This window comes from Pezoporus flaviventris, unplaced genomic scaffold (assembly GCF_033815535.1).
Source record: "Pezoporus flaviventris isolate CSIRO_AGI_PZ_B2104156 unplaced genomic scaffold, CSIRO_AGI_Pfla_v1 ptg000176l, whole genome shotgun sequence".
Lineage (NCBI taxonomy): Eukaryota > Metazoa > Chordata > Aves > Psittaciformes > Psittacidae > Pezoporus > Pezoporus flaviventris.
This window is the reverse complement of record NW_026892724.1, coordinates 1,563,324-1,582,204: the sequence shown is the minus strand read 5'-3', so window position 1 is coordinate 1,582,204 and position 18,881 is coordinate 1,563,324. Positions and strand designations below refer to the sequence as shown.

At 53.2% G+C, this 18,881-nt stretch overlaps 2 protein-coding genes across 6 annotated transcripts in view; one reads left to right on the top strand and one right to left on the bottom strand.

Annotated features, from left to right (window-relative positions):
- LOC133283518 (S100P-binding protein-like) overlaps window positions 1–14,848 on the top strand; it is a 26,240-nt gene extending 11,392 nt beyond the window's left edge. For all 4 annotated transcript variants that reach the window (XM_061480372.1, XM_061480374.1, XM_061480371.1 and 1 more), the window contains one exon: window positions 14,678–14,848. In XM_061480372.1, the coding sequence (XP_061336356.1) occupies window positions 14,678–14,786 (109 nt within the window). In that variant the 3' untranslated portion in view covers window positions 14,787–14,848. The remainder of the gene's footprint in view (window positions 1–14,677) is intronic.
- On the bottom strand, window positions 4,669–18,881 carry FNDC5 (fibronectin type III domain containing 5). Of its 2 annotated transcripts, XM_061480384.1 has the most exons (6): window positions 18,762–18,881; window positions 11,322–11,437; window positions 10,821–11,019; window positions 9,406–9,498; window positions 5,992–6,125; window positions 4,669–5,284 (listed from the first exon to the last, which is right to left on the bottom strand). In XM_061480384.1, exons 1-6 carry the CDS (start codon window positions 18,838–18,840, stop codon window positions 5,243–5,245), a joined length of 663 nt encoding a protein of 220 aa, XP_061336368.1. In that variant the 5' UTR covers window positions 18,841–18,881; the 3' UTR covers window positions 4,669–5,242. The 2 variants fall into 2 exon arrangements, with proteins under 2 accessions (XP_061336368.1, XP_061336369.1); XM_061480385.1 differs by lacking the exon at window positions 18,762–18,881 and having other exon boundaries at window positions 10,821–11,168; window positions 11,322–11,388.

The following is an 18,881-nucleotide window of genomic DNA, read 5'->3' as shown; positions in this document are numbered from 1 at the left end:
TTTGAGGTGAGATGGGGCAGCAGGAGTCTGAGTGCAGAGCCTGTTCTCCCTCTCCTTGCAAAGCAGATGAGCTTGCCTGCTGGAGGGTTTATTATCTGATATTAAACCACTAATAGACTGTCTCTTGGAAGGCCCAGAAGTAACTCAACACACTGCTGGGACAGCACAGCTCTGTCTCAACCGGTGATCGATGGGCACTGCTGATCAGCAGTGATGGAATAGAAGAGGAGCAGAGCAGCAGGAAGGCCGCAGGCAATCTGCTGCCTTTGCTGTGCATGCTGAGGTGTTGCCTTTAAGCATCTGGAGGTTTCCATGCTGGCTGTCTTGATTTTGTTACATGGCTCTTTATGAGATTATTACTAAGAGATGCACAGCACTCAGGATGGTATTTATATTAGCCTCCTCTTAAGGCATGCCTTCTGCTGCCAGTTCAGCCATACTGAGCAAATGCAATTACTCTGAACAGCAGCACCTTACTGGGACAGCAAGATGCTGGTGTCGACGTGTGCTGTGGCCCAGACCAGCTCCTTTGTGCCACAGGACCTTGGGCAGAAGCTGGTGCCTCCTCCAGAGCTTTTTGTGGGCTTGTGAATGTAAATCTCTCACATGAATGAACAGTGCTGTGGAGCAGCTCTTTGCAAAGGCTTTAGGCTTTGGGCAGTCTCATTGCTGAGGATTTCATTCTTTGGCATTGCAACTGTGATTTGTATATGCTGAATGGTGGAGATGAGATACTGCATGGGGAGGGGGAGATTGTGTATTCAGCCTTTGTGGAAGGACGTACTGCACGTTTTCTGCCCGAGTGTAGCCAGAGGCTGTTTATGATCTTTGCTGTAGTAGAATCCAGCAATATCAGGTCTGTTTTGTGCAAGCTCTGTGTGAGCTCTGGGATGAAATGTCTTCCAATTAAAAATATAACAGCATCCATCACTATCACAGCCTGAAACAGCAGCTAGAAACAATGAGACTAAAATTATACTACTGCCATTCTCTCAAAGCTGGCCAACTCTTCCCTGTGCTTGTGCTGCGAGGGAACTCTGAACAGGAGGAAGAAACTATGTCCTGAAGTGTGAAATAGTGGAAGCTGATAATATTCCTTTGGGTTGAGAGGGTGTCTCGTAATGTGCTGGCTGTATCCTCTGCAAAACAGGTCTGGATGGTATAAATAGGTTCTAGTCAGCAGTTGGTGGCACTGTGTGGGGGTATTTGTCAGTTAAAAAGGACAACAATGCGCTGCAAAGTGTCAAATGGCATCGTGGGGCTTTGTCCTTATTGCCACTCAATGGCTCTGCATTGAGTGTGTTCAGATTGGAAGCAGAAAGCTGGCTTTTCCGCCTGCCAACTTTGACTCCATCTGGGACCTAATATTCAAGCTGTGTCTTTCCTGGCTCTGTTGCTAATAATAAAAGAGTCTTCACTTGGAAGCGAGTTCAAATTGATGCTGATGCATGGGCTGACAGAATCCAGCTCACACTCCTTGAGACGTGTGAACTAAAGCACCAACAAGGAGGAACGTAATCATTTGAATCTATCAGGTCATCAGATGATTTAATAGACACCAGATTTATGGAGGAAACAGAAGATATTGCAGCATAACAAGCATGTTGATGATCCAGCTTTTTAACAAATGCTGGAAAGCTGATTAAATTTGGTCAGCAAGGCTTCTGCTTCCAGGCTAGCCAGTAATAGCTTATAATGTGCCTTTAGGAAGCTTTCCTGCAAATATGGGGGAAATTACATTTGGTGCAACATATGGTACAATCCCCATCTCCTGGAGAAGTGGAGTCTGGCTACTCCGTCAATGAATTGCCATATTTTTATCAGCAGAATGGATGTGCAGCTGTGATATATGCTTTTGAGGGATGTAACCTTTAATGTCTTTGGCAAATACTGGCATTAGCAGTCTGTTCCTCTCCATTTGCATCTCCTCCAGAAAGCCATTACCAGCTGAGATTATACTAACACTTTCTGTAGCTGTGTAGGTGTTTCCTCCTCTGATGCTATTGAGCTGTCGGGGAATAAAATGCCTCTTGTTCTCATTTGCCTTGGAGGAGATGGAGAACGGTGCAGGGGGAGGTGGTTGTGAAGGGGCTGAGGCTGTGTTGGGAAGGGGAAGGACATGCTGGGCAGAATTGTTTGCTCCACACCACCTCCCGCAGCTCCCTCTCACTAAACTCGTGGGGGAGGAATATATTGGCTCAGTGGTACTTTTAGGCATAATATTACAGTGCTTGGAAGGATGAAGGCAAGTGGTGCTTAGCTTTAAACACGCACTGCGTATGCTGGCAAAGGGCTCTGTTTGCAGCTTCTTGCTCCTTACTGTTCCCACAGCCCCTGCTCAGCTGATTCTTGGAAATGGATGGGGTTAGTGCCCAGGGGTGGAATGGCATTAGGGGCCTGGCTGGAAGGTTGCTTTCCTTTGCTTTTGAGATCAGTGGGGAACCAGTTCTTGCTCTCCGGGATCCCTGTTGTGCAGCCCACTCCTGCTGCTGCTTTTTAGCACTTCCTGAAACCTCCCTTTCCCGGCTCCTACTTCCAACAAACACTCAGAATCAGCGGGGAAATGTGGGTGGCCTTTAGGGTGCTGCCTTCTGTGGCCCAGCATCCCTTTGCTCAGCACCGCCTTGTTTGGTTTTCCCTTGATCTCTTTATTGCCTGTAAACCACCTTGGGAGTATCTTTTGGTAACCTTTGACAAGAGTGAGGTATCTCTGCCAAAGATGGGCTTAGGCTGAAGCTCACACAGGCCCAGAGTCTTCATGGTGCCTGACTCATGGGTTATGGTGGAAGCTGATGCTGAAGCAGCAGTTAAAGCTTTGATGTTTGTGACCCTCAAAGAAGTAGGATCTTAAGGAGCTTTCTTCTGTAACAGGAAACAGCTTTTCCTAAAGTGTGGACTTATTGCATCAATTCAGAGTTGATAAAAACACTTCCTTTAAGAGAATCACTGGAATTAGGTAGTTGGAATCCCTCTCTGATGAGTTGCTGCCAGCCTAAATTTGTTTCTTCTCACTAATAGCATTATTGCCTTTTAAAGCCTGCAGTTATGGAACATAACGATAACCTCTAGCCTCCTGCCACACTGTGTTTTGAGCACCCAACTCTGCACCACCCTCTAATTCTTCTCTACCAAACAAGGAGTGAGCATCTCCCTTATCGTTTTGCACATGCTGTACCATCTGTCCTAAATCTCCCTTTATAGGGGTATGGATTCTAAATGGCATTTCTTCCTTCGGAGAGAACAGACATGTCTGAAGAATCTCGCAGCATAAATAGCATTACAGCTGTACCTAGCAAGTTCCCCCCCCCTCCCCTTAGCCTGTGAACAATGAACTCTGGTTCTGGTTTTCTACATCCAGACACTGAGAGAACACTTCATGCTGTAGTCTCTGGGCAATACGTTGGAAGTCTCTCTGTTCCAGTGTGTGTGCTCAAAGCAGGCGAAGATGAAATGACTTAATTCAGTCGTTACAAGGACACAGGAGATGCCTTTAATCTTTTATTGTACATTATAAAATGCTTATTGCTCTGTCTGTATCGGAGGTGGTGACCTCTCCCTCTTGGTGATGGAGGTGGTGACCTCTCCCTCTTGGTGATGGACAAGTATGTTCTGGCAAAGGATCCACTGAAGAGACCTTTGGGGTTGGCCTGCCTTTGGTAGCTGGCATCAGGGAAGCCCTCACTTCTTCACCACCACGTCTGCACGCAGACTTCCTCTCTCAAACCGACTCTTTTGGAAAGGCTGGTGCCAATGGAAGAGGAGAGATGGCTGAACTCTTCCTGCCAGCCTGTTTCTTTGCAGGGCCTTTGAAGCCAGGCTCATCTGAGTGCAGGTTTGTAAGAGGTTCGAGCCCTACTCAGGCCAACCTGGTATCTGATGGAACAAGTAGATTCTTGCCTCATCCCCTAGTGCATATGGAGTGGTCTTGTGGAGTAATTAAATACAGATACCCCATGGCACACTACAAAGAATAAATCTTTCCCATGTGATGGAGTTGCCTCTACCAGCGTCCGGAGCACCAGCAGTCCTGGGGATCCTGTCAGCTTACAAACATCGAGCACTTCGTAAGAGAGGAGAGAACTCCAGCCCCTTTCCCGTTCCTTGTCCACCTGTTGCTGGAGGGCTGCCTCCAGCACATCCCTGCACTGCAGTGTCACAGGAGCAGGGCAGACAGGCCGGGTAAGGAGAACCAGACCTTCCCACAGGAACCCTACTAAAAGAAGCAATTTAAGTACTTAAGCCCTCAGAAAAAGGTCCCTTGGGCAAGAGCCTTTAGCAGTAAATGGCTGTTGCCACTGGAGACCTTTGCATAGCAACCGGTATCAGGAGGTTTGTCTTTTGTTTTTTGCTGACTGGCTACATTTTTGTGGACCTTCTCTCACGCTGGGGGTGGACTTGGGCCCAGCTGAAAATACCATGAAGAAAATGGTTGACATTATCCTTTTGGTGTCTGGTGGTGTCCCCTCGTGTTGGGCTGTGCCCCAGTGCTCGGTGTGTCCGGATGGTGGGAGATGAAGAGCACCAGTGCAAGATAGGAAGGACAGCAGCGGTGGAGACGCGCTGCAGCTGAACTGAAGAACACCAGGGAAGCCTCTGCAGTGGGAATGAAAATGGGATCTGCCTTTTTTTTCTGGGTTTGTTTTACACCACCCCCCCCCCCCCCCCCCAGGCAAGACGTGCTACACAACACACATCCACGGAACAAAGCAAGCCAAGAGCACGCAGCAGCCGCAGTCTGGTTGCTCATTGTGTCTGTGATGAGCTTTTCTTCTTTCTCGCTTGGCGTGACAGTGACTGATGCCTGAGCTCCCCTCAATGCTGTCAAGGTGTAGTGACAGCGAGACAAAATAAAGATACAACAAACCCTTGTACTTCCAAAGACAAGAACACTCTTCCAGAAGATGGAGTGTGAGGGTGGAGAGACGTGCGTGAGTTGTCCGGCCCAGGTGATTCATGACTCCGGGTGGGATCACTGGCAGCAGTTGTCTCGCTGATGCTTTTCCATCTTAATTTTGGGGTTTCAGGTTTTTGGTTGTGGGTTGTTTTTTTTTTTCCCCCATGATTTTTTTCTTTCTGGCCAGATGTTTTGCAGAACAGAGACAAGGAGGTGTATGCCAGCAAGTGACAGTCACTAAGGTCTCTCTCCATGTTGCTCCAATGATGTTTCACCTCCCTAGTCATCAAGGCTCAGAGGCAGGAAGTGAGAGTGAGGAATGGAGTCCATCTATCAGATGGTAGGCTGTCATGCTTCAATGATATTCACTGAGGGCTTGTTTTTTGGAAACTAGAAGAGGAGAAAAAGGGAGAAAGGATGAATAGGAATTGCTAAAGAGGAGGAAAAAAACATGTCAAAGATCAGTGCAGTGTGCTGGTCAGGTTTGGGGTTTGTAAAAGCTCTTGTGCCCATCCCCTCAGGATGATGAAAATGCAATGTGGAGGTTTTAGGGTTGCATGTTCATCACTGTGCTTCTGAATGGGCATAAATGAGTGGACTATTTCAACTGGTAAATGTGAAGTGGTGGGGATAGAAACACAAGGAAGTTTAATTGAAGTAAGTTGATCTAAAGGATAGGCTTGAGTCTGCTCTCATTATGGAGGTGGCATTCCTTTAAGCAGCCATGCTCCTACTGATCAGTTCTAAGAGCTATTGCTCTTTACCCCATGGCACCCAAGGGCTGCTGCAGGGTTACAGACCCAAGCAGCTCAGGCACTGCAGCATCGCTCAGTGCATGTTTCTTCCGGAGATGTCAGCAATATGGATTGAAATCTGTTTTCCCTGCTGGATGCGCAGACATCCAGGAGTGGGAGTGAAGTGCAGTGTCCTGATGTGCCTGGGAGGCTCCGACCGCTAAGGAAGCCGTGGTGCTGACACGCACGGATGTGAAGGGGTGTTTCCTTTCTGCATCGCAGCTGGAGGGAGGCTGTTTGGGTGCTTTTTGGTGTAATTTAGCCAGGAAGCTGGTGCTGTGTCCCGTGCCAGCAGCCTCTCACCTTGCTGCGCAGGAGCCCTCCGCTCTGGTGCTCGGGGGTGCTGTTCTCTGAGGCGTTCTTCACCTTCTCCTTGCTGTTATTTGGCTCATTGTCTTTGATGATATCGTACTGTCTGCAAAACAGGGCGATCACCCCTAACAGGAAGAAGCATTAGTGATCACACAAATGAGCTCAGCCCCTGGAGCCTGCAGGGAGCAGAGATCCTTTGCTTGCCAGCCGGCTCTGTGCCTTCCGGTGGAGATCTCAGCATCATTCACAACTGCTCCTAAGGATCATTTTCTAACAGAGCTCGTCAGCCCTCTGGCTGTTTCCTTCTTGAGACCTAATTCCATGCTAAACTAGTTAGAAGGACAGAAGATTAATTCTATTCCAACTTCCCTGTCATTAAATGGGACGAGCGTTTCAAGCCCTACGTTTTGATAGCGATCCCCGCTAGCTGTGTGGTTAAATGGGATTTTTTCCTTTACAAACACAGGAGCTCCTGGAATCTCTGGTTAGTGAGACTGTGTCCTCTGCTCCTCCTCCCCTGGGGTGAAGGGGAGGATCTGGGGCTGGGGACGAGGAGCAGGTACCGTACCTGCCTGCGTGTGCTGCAGCCAGGGCCCTTGGAGCAGCAGGACAACATCTGCAAATATGCAACAGTGACGGCAGCAGGAGCTGCCAGTGGAAATTTCCTCCCACACGCAGAGGCACATGAGGAGAGGAGCAGCCATGCCACGTTAGGAGACTGCAGATGTCTTCCTCAGCAGCTTTGATGTGACATTTTGACCGAGTAACTTCTCTGCCTGCAGATTCCAAACGCAGAGGTTGCGCAGACCCAGCCAGATGCTGCTTCTGCCCCTAACAGCAAAACATCTGTAAAGCTTTCAGCAGATCAGCCCAAACTGCTTTAGAACGTGTTGTTGTGGCAGCTGCCCCCAGGTAAACACAGTGGTTCCAGTTCTTTCTGCGTGTGTGAGCAAATGGCTGGTCCTGGCAGAGCAGGTTAACGTCTGCCACGGTCCCACCTTCTGTGGCTCCCGATGGCAAAACTGAGGCACAGAGCAGCAAAGGGCCGTGAATAATGCCAGGAGTACAGCACAAGAGCCTCGTCTCAGGTCATAGCCCTGGGCACAGCCTGGTTCCTGGCTGCATTTGCTAAAACATCATCATCATACATTCAGGTTAAAGCCTTTTGGGGTTTGTACATGGAAGAGCCCACCAGATGTAGAGAGGTTTCCCCCACCCACCCACTTTCCTTTTTTAAATGTAAGGCATCTCTCTAGAAGGGAAACTGGTATTAGCAGATGCTTTGTTCTGACATTGATCTGAGTTTTAGATGATGCTACAGTGGGAGATGAATCAGTTACTCAGTCGCTTCATGTGCTTATTCAGGATCGGTTTCACTGGCAGGGCATTTAAATCTGAATGTGCACAACTAAAACTTGCCATAAATGCTGAACAGAACAGACACTAGAGGGTCTAGAAAGCTTTTAGCTTAGTTTAGGCTTTCATTTGGTTATCATCTTGAGCAATAATTGCTGCGCAGTCTCTGGAAGTGCAAATAACTCGTAAGCTTGGCACTTGCCAGGGCAAACCAAATGTTATACATGGATCTGATCGTGTCACCTGGATTGGCTTGGAAGAGACCTTGCAAAGGATACAGGATACAGTTAATTCCTGCATCCCCCTCTTGTGGGACACGTCTCTGATCAGTGACTGGTTTCCTCTTCACATCTCACCCCAGTTATCTCATCTCAGCAGAATCTGGTACAGATGGGCCGTGTCTGTCGGAGTAAACTGGTGCAGCCCCTGTCGAGTCGGGCTCGTGACAGGCTGCAGCAGGGGATTGACAGACCCCCCTTTTAGAGGACATAACGTGATGCTACCGGGGGAGATACAAGTTGCCAAAGCTGTCAGCCCCTCAGTGCTGTTGTGGCAGGTTTCTGCCCGAGGAAAATCCTCTGTGTGATGGTTCATAACGCTCCGTGGGTGGAAAAGGGGCTTGACTGGCACAAGAGGGTTCAGCACTGAGTGGCACCGGCTGTCTTTTATGGATCAGAGATTTACCACGGGGCTCATTGCCCTTCCTGCCGGTCTCCTTGGCTCACAGGTGCCCATTTTCTCTGGAGCACTGTGTTCTGTGCCTCGCAGGGAGCAAATGCTGTTTCATTACTGCTTGAGGTGGCAGCAGGAGCAGCAGCTGACTGGCGGCCAGGGGACGCTGGGGCTCGAAATAGAAACCAGACATGTGCAAACTTTATTTCCCAGTAACTCGTGCATGTAATTTCCAGACTGAGCAAGCTGAAGGGCTGGCTGCAGCCTCTCCAGACGTGCTAAGCTGGTGGAGCAGGAGTCAGAGGCATTTTCCTCTCCCTGTTTGCTAGCTTAAAACGTAGGAGTGAGATGTTCCTCTCTCCAGTTGCTGTAAGTTCTAGTGAAATGTGGTCCCAGACTTGGAAAACTCTTTGGGTTCCCTTTGGAAATGAAGTTTATATATTCATACATATGACAGAAAGTCATAGTGAGAGATCTTCATGTTCAAGGATGCTCCGGTAGAGGCTGGGTTAGGGTCTATGCCTCGCTATGCCCATCACATCCCACAGCAGAGCAGCCCTAGGATGGTTTTACTGCTCCTTCCACAGCACCGGCTGCTCTCAGCTGCAGCTGATCTTGCTTATAAAATCACATCCTGCAGCCTCCGTCCTGTAGCAGAGGCTCTGCTTGGATTAAAGGATTAATGGCTGCGAGGGATAAGGAGGACTAGGGTGGAATTTCAAAAGATTGCCAAGAGTTTGGTTCCAAACCACCCTTTGGGATAGCAGCTTTCAATTTGTGCTGTTCCGTCCTCCTCCTGCCACGCCACGCTTACATAGACTTCTCCTTCCTTTCAGTTAATGTGTTTCTGGTAACATCCCTCCTCTTCCCATTAAATCCTAATCTTTGTATTTTGATAGTGGCTGCCGAGAGGATCTGGTTTATTGGTGTTCTGATGTTTGGGGCCGTTTGTTCTTTCAATGCTTCCATTATTTTAATTGCTCCTGAAGCGGGTTCTAACAGTGGGTGCTGAGAGTGAGACTCTTACATTTCTCTTTTGCATGAGAGTTGGAGGCATATAACAGCCAGGTCATTACAGCGTATCGCTGGAGGCAGCCTGTTGGATGGCTGAGGGTGTTATCAGTGCATGATAGGAGATTACAGGATTAGCCATGGGGAATTAGGCAGTTGGTTCATCAGGCCCATTATCTACATCCCCCTGGACTACATCGGATTCACCTGCTTGTGGCCCTGCCCAACTTGTGATGCTGAGGGATGCTCAGTACAGCTGCACGTGCAGTGCTGCCGCTGGGAGGAAGGGTTCCTTTTCAGGTCTTACATGATTACACGTGCAAACCAAGGAATGTTTCATGCTTTTGACAGAAGGATTCCACTGACCTGCCCACATAAACAGCACCACCACAATGATGAGAACTTCCCCTGCTCGCAGCTGCTGGTTTTTCTTTGCCATCTCCTTCATTGTCACCTCATCTGGACAAAGGGAAAGAGAGATCATGAAACCCAACCACAGGGCTCAGGGTGCTCCGATGCCCAGGTCGACTCATCAGTGCATCAGGGTCTAGCAGGGAGAGAGCATTCACCCCTCAGTCATGCCACAGCACAAGTTGCCTTCCTCTCCTTCCTTTCCTTCCTCTCCCTCATCTGAACTTGCAGAGCATCAGCTGCGAGTGCATCTCCTGCAGGCGATGGGCTGAGGAAGGAGCAGGGAGATGGGATCACCAGGCAGTTACCAGAGAGGAGCTGCTATGGGGTAAATCCTTGTTATCCGGCCCTGTGGCAGCTCTGCTCTGCCTCTGCTGTCTGTTGGTGCCGTCTGTGCCTGTCCTGAAGCCTCACATGCCTCAGCAGCTCCCGTGCAGCTCAGCAGCGTGGAGCCTGGCGTGGTTCTCCAGTGGGATTCAGGAATGAGCAGAGCCTTTTGGCAGGGCGTAATGCACCTCCTCGGCTTCAAAGCACTAAGAGGAGAGCTCAGGCTCGGGAAAGGGGAGCAGTGCTCCTCTCGGTGCTTTCAGCTGAGCAGCAATTCGGTGTTAACAGGCACCAAGTCATTTTAGCAGCAAGAGTAAAGAATTCACAGCAGCCCAGGGAGCACCAAGAGCTCCGCAACAGGCTGGGTCGTCCGGGACAGGCACTCACCCTTCCTGTCCCAGCCCTTTCTGCAGTAGAGATTCTTGCTGCCAGAAGGATTCATCAATCTGCTTTGGCTTAAGAAGAGCAAGCGAAGGAGTTGCCACAGAGGAAGTGCCTGATTTCCCCCATGGAGGTGTTCCAAACAGGACAGGGAGGGTTTGGTGACCTCAAGAGGCCCTTTCCAACCTCAACTTGCTCTGATTTGGCCTAAATATTTGAAGTAAGACAAGTGGGAATCTCTGGGTAAGTTTTCCCCTGCACTCCAGGCATGGGAGGCTCAGTGAATACCCTGTGAGCACAGTGGTGCTGTGCCCAGTGCCATCCAAGGGTCTAGTTCCACAGGCGTTCACAGGCTGCTCAGGAATTTCCCCTGGGATTCTCCACTTGCAAGGATGCTGGGACACAGTCTGGAAACCTTCTCCTCTCTCTTTGCCTGTTAAACCTCCTGTGAAAGGGGGGAAATGAGCAGGCAGCCTTCAGCAGCATCTCCTTGTCAACCTTATCTGCTGGGGACACTCGGGGCGGGCACCCCACATGTCCACGTGGGGACCCTGTGCGTTGAACCCGGGTATCCCCACTGCACAGGGGACTGCTTCCCTCTCTGCAGAGCCCAGCTCTCCTTGGGCATCCCAGGGGCCACACAGGAACTCACCCACACTTGCCTTTATTTTTAGAGGCTAGTTTCTCAGCTTCCCTGGGGGTCTTGAAGAGGACTGGCTCACTGGCAGGGCTCTGGCCTTGGATGCTGATGGCCTGGACATGCACAATGTACTCGGTGTCCTCCTCTAGGTCCCAGAGGGCACAGGAGCGGGTGGTGGTGTTCACCTCCTGGATGAAGCGCAGCATCCGCACGTCCTTCTTCTGGAAGCCGAGAGAGGAGAGCAGAGGGTGATGGAGGGGCCTCCCCTGTGCCCTGCTGCTGTAAGACCACTGCTTCCTGCCCTGTCCACCACGCACGTGGAGACCGTCGGGCCCGTTCCTCTCTGCAGCTACCAACACATGAAGCGCTGCTGCGATGAGGACAGGGAGTCACGTCCCCTCCCAGACCACGAGGGACAGGACAAGAAGGAACGGGCTTAAACTGCAGCAAGAGCACTTGGAAACTGAGGGTACCTGGGGTGAAGATGGACGTGACGGAAACTGGGCAACTGGAGGCACCGTACCTGCTGGGAAATTGCAAATCCAATGACAACTTCATCTTCCAGAACATCCCACGTCACAACGGCTGAGTTGGCTTTCAGGTGCTTGACTGTGACATTTACTGGAGCTGATGGGCTGTCTGCAAGGAGCGAGAGCAGAGCCTTTACACAGGCAAAGTCACGGCAGCAGGAGATGGAGCAAGGGCAGGGGAGGCAGTGGGAAAGGACCTGGCTCAGGGTTCTTCCTGTAGCTGGATATGGATCTGGAAAGGCAGTCTCAACTAGCAGCGAGGTTCTAGGAGCTCTCTGCTGAGAGTATGGGTTGCATTAGACATGTGTGACAGCAGAGCAGGGCACGGAGCAGCTCATTCATCTCCCCCTTCCCAGCCACGTACCACGTTCTCTCTGCTGTTTCCTATTACACCCTGACAGTGACAGCTGGGAGGAAATGCAAAATGTGCCTTGCAAGCCTGGGAAGGGAATGCTTTGATGAGCACTCCGGAGGCCTGGGATTCAGCAGTAGTAAATTTGCTTTTCCCTGTTTGACAGAAGAGATTTGATACGCATTTTGTGCTCCCAGTGAGCAGGACAGGACAGGCAGCGACAGCACCCATGGGCCACTGTCATGGGAAGAGGGCAGGCCATGGAAGCGAGAGCTTGAGGCTCCTGTTTATTCCTCACTCCAGAGCATGCCCCAGTTTCCAGCTGCAAGCTGGACCTGGGTAGCTGCCAGCTCCTTCCCAAGGGAGCTGCCGGTGTAAAGCCTTTCCTGGCATCTCAAGGGGAAGGTTGTACCTCACGGGCTTGGCACAGCCCTTCCAGTGCTCAGGGCAGCAGGGTGGACTCCTGTTCCCTCTCCTCTGGTCAGATCTAATTCACGTTCTCCACCCTGTGCCCTGAACCCGAAGGCACAATGAGACTGCTGAGGCCCTGGCTGTGCTCAGGAGGTTGAGCAGGGCCAGGAGGAATCATTTCTTCTGACTTCCATCAAATAATAATGCCTTCATTGCTTCGTAACCCCTGCCCGAGGCTGCCCTGCTGGGCTGCAGGGTGCACGTGTGCATGTCTCCAGTAACACTTGTTGGGTTTATACTCGGTCCCAGCCACTGGAATGTGGCTGAAAATACCCTGTAGTGTCGGTGTCTCCTAACAAGTGACTTCACTCCTGCTGAATGTTCCCCTGGGAACAGAGAGAATAATGGGAGCACAGAATTCCCCAGCAAGGTCAGTGCTGCTCCACACTCAGCAGAGTGATGACCTTATTCCTTTCTCTCATCCCCACCCAACACCCAGACCCTTTGGAGCTCCTCTGTGGGGAGGCCCCCACCCAGCAGTGACCCTTTGGGTGGCCAGACCCAGGCTGATCCTAGGGAGTCCTTCAGTGAACAAAAAGCTCCCTGAAAGGTGCATGGCCAAGTTCAGGTGGATTTGGGACGGGAGGAGGAGCAGCAAGCAGTTGTGGCCTCCAGGGTTTAATAGGGGAGGTGTCCTTCCTCTCTGGAGATGATCGAGTCAGTATTGAGGCAGAGCATCCTCATCTCTCCGGGGCTGGCCTTCATGAAACGAGGCTCTTGGAAGGTGGGAGCATTCACCATCCTCCTGCAGCAGCAGGGCCAAGGGCAAGCTGAGCAGGGGAGATGGAGCACGCTCCTCGGGCTGAACACCAGCCCCAGCTGGGCTCAGCTCGCTGCTGTGGCGCAAGGAAGAGACGTGGATCTGCAGCTCCTCACCTTCCCCCTGTGACCAATGGCAACAAGAGTGGGGTCTAATTTTAGGAAGGGGCAGCCAGCAGAGAGGAATGTGACAGGGAAGGTCCGTGAGTCATGCCTGATGAATTTGCTGGAACATAGGGAGGGTATGATGGAGAGGTGGGAGACAAAGCAGTCTCCAGGCTGGCACTTTGCCCTTTTGTGAGTACCGCTGTACGTTAAATCCCAGCATGGATGGCTTTCCTGGACACACACACACACACACTTCTTTTAGGAGCTATCACTGATGATTTGCCCAGCTCAGGTTGGGGAGCCCTTTCTAAAGAGATGCATTAACCCCCAGCAGCAGAGAGCATCAGGGAAGAAGCTTGAGGTTGGCAAAAGGGACTGCGACATCGACATCGCACTGCCCTTGGTGCCCGAGTCCCCTTGGAAACCTGTGACCCTGAGGGAGGCAAAGCAGGAAAAGTGCCCGGTGTTTCCTGATGTAAAACACAGGGGGAATTGGGAAGGCCTCGCAGGGCTGGAGGAGAGCAAAGAACCTCTCTGGGAGCTGGGGAGAGGCTGGAGGGCTGTGGGGCAGGAGGGAAGCACTGGGCAAAGCTGGACTCGGAATGGAGGCTGAGGAGAAATCAGCTGGTGAGGGGGTGTCAAGAGTACGGTCTAGAAACACCCTTTGGTAACCCCTGAGAGAGGATGGGGTGGCTGAAGTCAGCAGTTGTGCAGTGAGATCTAGGGCAGCAGATCTGAGCCTGCCGTTCCTTTCACTGCTGCAGGTTAGGAGCAGCTACAGTGAGATCAGTGGCGTCAAACCAGTGTAAAAGCAGCCCGAGAGGAGAACGAAGCACGGCTTGAGAGGAATACAAAGCCAGGGAAAGGGAAATCAGTTTCCTGCTCCCAGAGCTGAGCGGATAATTTGGAACCCAAATTTTAAGTCATGAGGATGCTCCCCCCACACACACACACTCCCAGGCGATGCACAATGAGCTCATGGCTTTCTAAAATCCAACCTCTCTTCCAAGAGATTCCACACTGCTTTTGGCTCCTTGGGCCCCTTGCAGCTCTTCCTTAGTGCCAGCCTGGCTGAGGGCAGGTGGAGAAGCTGTAATTCCTGTTTTCCAGCTGGCTGCAGGGGGTCAGCATCTTGCAGGGCCTTGAGGTACCAAATCCAAGTGTTTGGTTCTGTCCAGCCTCATCCGTGACTCCTGGGAACTTTTGCTTTTGTGCCTGCAGCAGCCAGGGAAGCCAGGCAGGGAGGGTGGGATGGTCCCAGGGGCTATTCCTGCCCCTCTGCAGGCAAGACAGCAGGGAACAAGCCTTGCATCGAGCCTTCCTCGTGCATGTTCCCTCCAGAGATGCTGAGGACGGCACATCCTCCGTCTGATCTGTAAGGGACCCATGTGGTGTAAGAGGCATCAGCTTCATCCCAGCCGCAGTGGCTGCTGGAGCCCCTCGCACAGTGCAAACAGGCAGAGGATCTGCTTGGCCAGTTTGGCTTAGGGCTGTGTGCTGGGATGAAAAGCTGCTCTTGTTCTCCTATCAGCACAGATTGCAGCCCCGCTCTAAGGGGAAGCCCTGGTTAATGAAGATGAAATCATGAGTTTTAAACGTGAATTCCAGGCTGCTTCCAAACTGATCATGCTTAAACCATGTCTGGTTTCCTTCCCACAGGGACCCTGCGTGGGCTGAGCCGCAGTCCTGCATCCCCCTTGGGCCCTTCTGGCACGAGCAGGTCAGAGCTGCCAGTGCACAGCAAGGAGGAATGAGCGATGAAGATTAGCCGTAATCCCCTCTTAATGCTGAGAACTCCTTCCAGCCTCTCATTAAACACTTTGCTCATTATTAATGGGGTTTTATTTAAGAGAGAGGCAAAAAGAACCCTTCACACTTTGGTTCCTCCCTGGCTTTTCATTGCCAGCGCAGCAGCTGCTGGCATGAGGAGGAGGAAACCATCCACCTGCCCCTTATGCTGCCTTCACCATCGCGGCTGTGGATGGGGTGCGGAGGGAGAAGGGTGAATGTTTGTACCCATCCCACTGGGGCTGCTGATTGAGGGTGGTGGGGTGAGTAAAGGGGTTGTCCTGCCTGGCACCTCTAGGATCAAGGCACAAAGACATCCCTGGGAGATGTGGCCTCTGCCGTGGTCCTTCTCCTTTCTGTTCATCTTCTGAAGCTGCTCTTACAGGGGTTGAGAGCTCAGCCATGCAAGCTGCCAGGAGATCCTTGCTTAGAGCTAAAGGAAGGAGCTATGGAAATCTCAGACCCTGGGAGAGCAGCTCTGCCAGCCGAGCCCTGTGGCCAGGCTGCAGGTTTTGAATTAGGGGGTATTCCTGGATTGATCTCCCCAGCCAGGGCCCCCAGAACTGTTCCTTTGGAATTCAGCTCTCCTGGAAACTCCAGCCCCTTGGAAGTGCAGTTTCCTCCATGGCAAAAGCTACCTTTAGTCACAGCATTCACCAGTTCAGGTCACTCATCTCCTACAAGCAACTCCTTTCCTGCTGGGAAAGGCTCAGCTGCTTCCAAGCCCTCAGACATGGTCCAGCAAGCAGAGGGCCTGCCAGGCTCCAACATGCTCATTCAGTGCTATCAACGTGCAAGCTGCCTGCCTTGTCTGTGGGAAGCAGGGAACGTCAGCCTTAAATCCCCGTAGTTCCTCATCTCTGCACCACAGCCTTCCCTGCGGACATGGGAGGTGGAAGGGCACGACCTGCCAGGGGAAGAAGCATCCCATGAGGTCCTGTGTGATGTTCTCTGGGAAGAACTGGGTGGGTGTGGGTACAAAAAGACCTGGCTTTGCTGCCTTTTGGAGCCTTTCTTTGCTCTCCCAGCACAGCTCCCTTCAGCAGATGGAATTCCTTGTTCTCTTTATGGGCTATGGAGGAAGGGCTGCAGCTTCCCTGAGTGTGTTAATGGATGGAGCCTGCCAGGGAGTGGGAAGAAGCAGGGCCCACCGCTGCACCCCACTACCATGGGGCTGTTTGTTAAGCTCTGACTGTTTCAAAGAGCTGAAAGACCAACTGGTGGCTCTCCAGGCCGGGAAAGAGGCAGTTATTCCCTGCTGACCACCCTGTGCAAACAGGATATCAATAAACCAGCACCCTCCTTACCCCTCCAGAGCCCCAGTGCCAAATCCCCATGGGGCAGGTGCCCAAATGTGCATTGGAAAATGCTGTCAAAGAGGATGGAGCTTGTTCAGGGAGCACAGACATGGTCCATGTGTCCAGCCTGGCCATTGGGAAGTGTGTCCTGCTCGCTTCAGGGCGGAACTAAGGAGTATTTCTACTGTGGAGGACATTCCATACTGCCAAGCCTCGGACTCCCGGGGTCCCGAAGGCAGGCAGGTCACACCAGCACCATGACTTGGGTTTTAACGTTGCCAGCCCCAAGCAGAGTCATTGCCAGGGCATGACTGAGCCAGGACCTGGATGCCCAAGAGGACTCGGTACTGGGGTCTTCTCAGGCTCTTCTCCAACTGGGTCACATCAGAGAAACGAGAGAGAGCTCTCTCTCAGTGAGCCCTGGAGTTCCCGGTACCCGGAGCCTGCTGCCTGGTCCCGACCCAGCTCTGCTCTTGCATCCAACGATCCCATTTCTCTTGCACACATACAGCTTTGCACGCTCCACTGCTCGGTGCATGGGTAATGCCTGCGAGCACGTCCCTCGCTGGGAGAGATCTGCTTTCCACATGTGTATTCCCAGCAGAAGACCTCTCCAGGTTTGGAAGAGGAATGGCACAACCTCGGCTGCTTTGCGCAGCAGCAGCATCCCTGCTGAGGGACTGACACCGGGCTGAGGAACCTCCACATTCCCACTAAATCTCTCCTGAAATGAATGCAGGAATCAATAAAGTGCTTATGCTGCCTGTCAGCTGGCCAGGAATGTCTAAGGCCAGGAATGTCCGTGGCCAGGAATGTCTGTGTCTGCTGCGAGACAGGAAAGGGCTGGTGTGGCTCCATTTCCCACCTCCATAGAGCTGCTTTCTTGGGCCTATTGCTTGTTCCTGGTTTCCATCCTGCCAGAGCAGGGGGGGCTCCATTCCCCTGGCTCAGAGGAAGGGACAAGCACATGGATGAGGAAACAGGACCCACAGTCCCCTCCTGGGTGCCATCAGCCTTCACCTCGCACAAGGGGCGTTATTGTGAGCCCACTTGTGTGGGGTGCAAGAGGAGGGGTGGCCGAGCCTCCATCCCCACCGGACCCTGCCGGGAACCGTTTCCTCTCCAGGGCATTCCCCATGGCTCGTGGCTTGCACACCTCTGCGGGAGCATCCTCAGGTAGAGCTGGGGACACAGAGCTGGTGGCGACGCTGCCACTGCCTCTGCGTGACCTTGGGGAAGTCATTCCGTGTCCTCATTCCTCTTTTCCCTCTCTTTTCCCAGGCACAGCACGCGCTCGCTGCCTCGCCAGGGCGCAGGGAGGACCCTTCACAGCCCTCGGTGGAGGAGGCGGTGGGAAGAGGAGGCTGAGGGTGAGTGGCACCAGCCCCAAGGTCACACACGGCTCCAGAGCCCAGAACCGAGCCTCTGCATCCCCCCTGCACGCCATAGCCACGAGCCAGGGCAGCAATGGGTGCTCACCGACACCGCACTGCTCCTGTTGCAGGAGGCGCGATGGGCAGTGCACAACTCCGTGTTTACTCCCCGGTGCTGACTGAGGTGATCCAAGGATAAGGAAGAGCAGGGAAATGGCCCAGTTCACAGCAGACCAGGAGCGCTGTGGCCTCCATTGTGCCGCCGCCTTGTCCTCATCACCCAACGTTCCTTTGGGGAATGTTTCATTAATCAACCCGGGGCTGCTGGTTGTGAAACAGCAACTTGAGGTGCCCACGGCTGGCCGAGGGCCTGTGTGACAGCACTGAAAGCATCCAGGGGCTGCTGCAGCCCTGCACAGGCAGGACGAGGGCAAATGTAACTCCAGCAACTCCCGGGTGCAGGAATTTCCACTCCCCCGAGCGCTGCATCCCTGAGAGTCACCCCCATGCTCCTGGAATGCCGGATATGCCGGCAACCAGCGTTTTGTGAATCAAAGCAGCTGTTCCAGCAGCATCTTGCAGGCAGCCAGCGAGGGAGGCAGCCCTTGGGCGTCTGCTTGGTTCCACCAGCACCCAGGCAATGGGCCCTCGGGTGAAGGCTCAGCCAGGCTGACGCAGGGGAGAAGAGTGGACCCGAGCTGGTGCCGAGCCCTCCAAAATCACAGCTTCCCCCAAGATCCCCACTTCAGAGCTCCAAGGGGCCTGGTTTGAGGTGCCCGGGCTCTGCTGTGCCCCACGAGAGGCAGCTCCCATGGGGAGCTCCCAGTGCCCCCAGCAGTGCCTGGCCGGGCCCCTGGGCAGCGTGGCACCAAGGCCAAGGCGCCGTGGCGAGGGCAGAGCAGATCTGGGGTTGCCTCCTTGGCTCTGGCTCACCCTGTGCCTTGAGCCGGTGCCGTGGCTCAGGGTCAGGACAGTGTTCACCTCCCCGCTGCCCGCGCTGGGAGAGGGGCTCTGGTTGGTCTCCCAGATCCCCGTTTTGTGTCACATCCCTGCGTGCCTTCCCAGCGGCTGGAACACGGTGGGGCAGGAGCTTGATGCTTCCCGGCGCCCCGGCGCTGCGTGGCCGGAACCCCCCGAGTCTCCCGCACCCCGTTACCGGCGAGGTCCCTCTGGAATGCCCCAGACTCGGTCCCCTCGGTTCAGCCCCCGCCTCCTCCCGCTGCTCCCTACGGGACCCCCCCCCCCCTCCCCGGGCACCCCCTCCCGGGGCCCGGCGGCCCTTACCTGCCTCCACCGGGCGCAGACCGGCGTAGCTGAAGCAGAGCAGGAGCGCGGCGCCGGTGCAGCCCAGGAACGGCTCCATCCCCCGCGGCCGCCGCTCCGGGCCGGGCTTGGGCCCCGCGG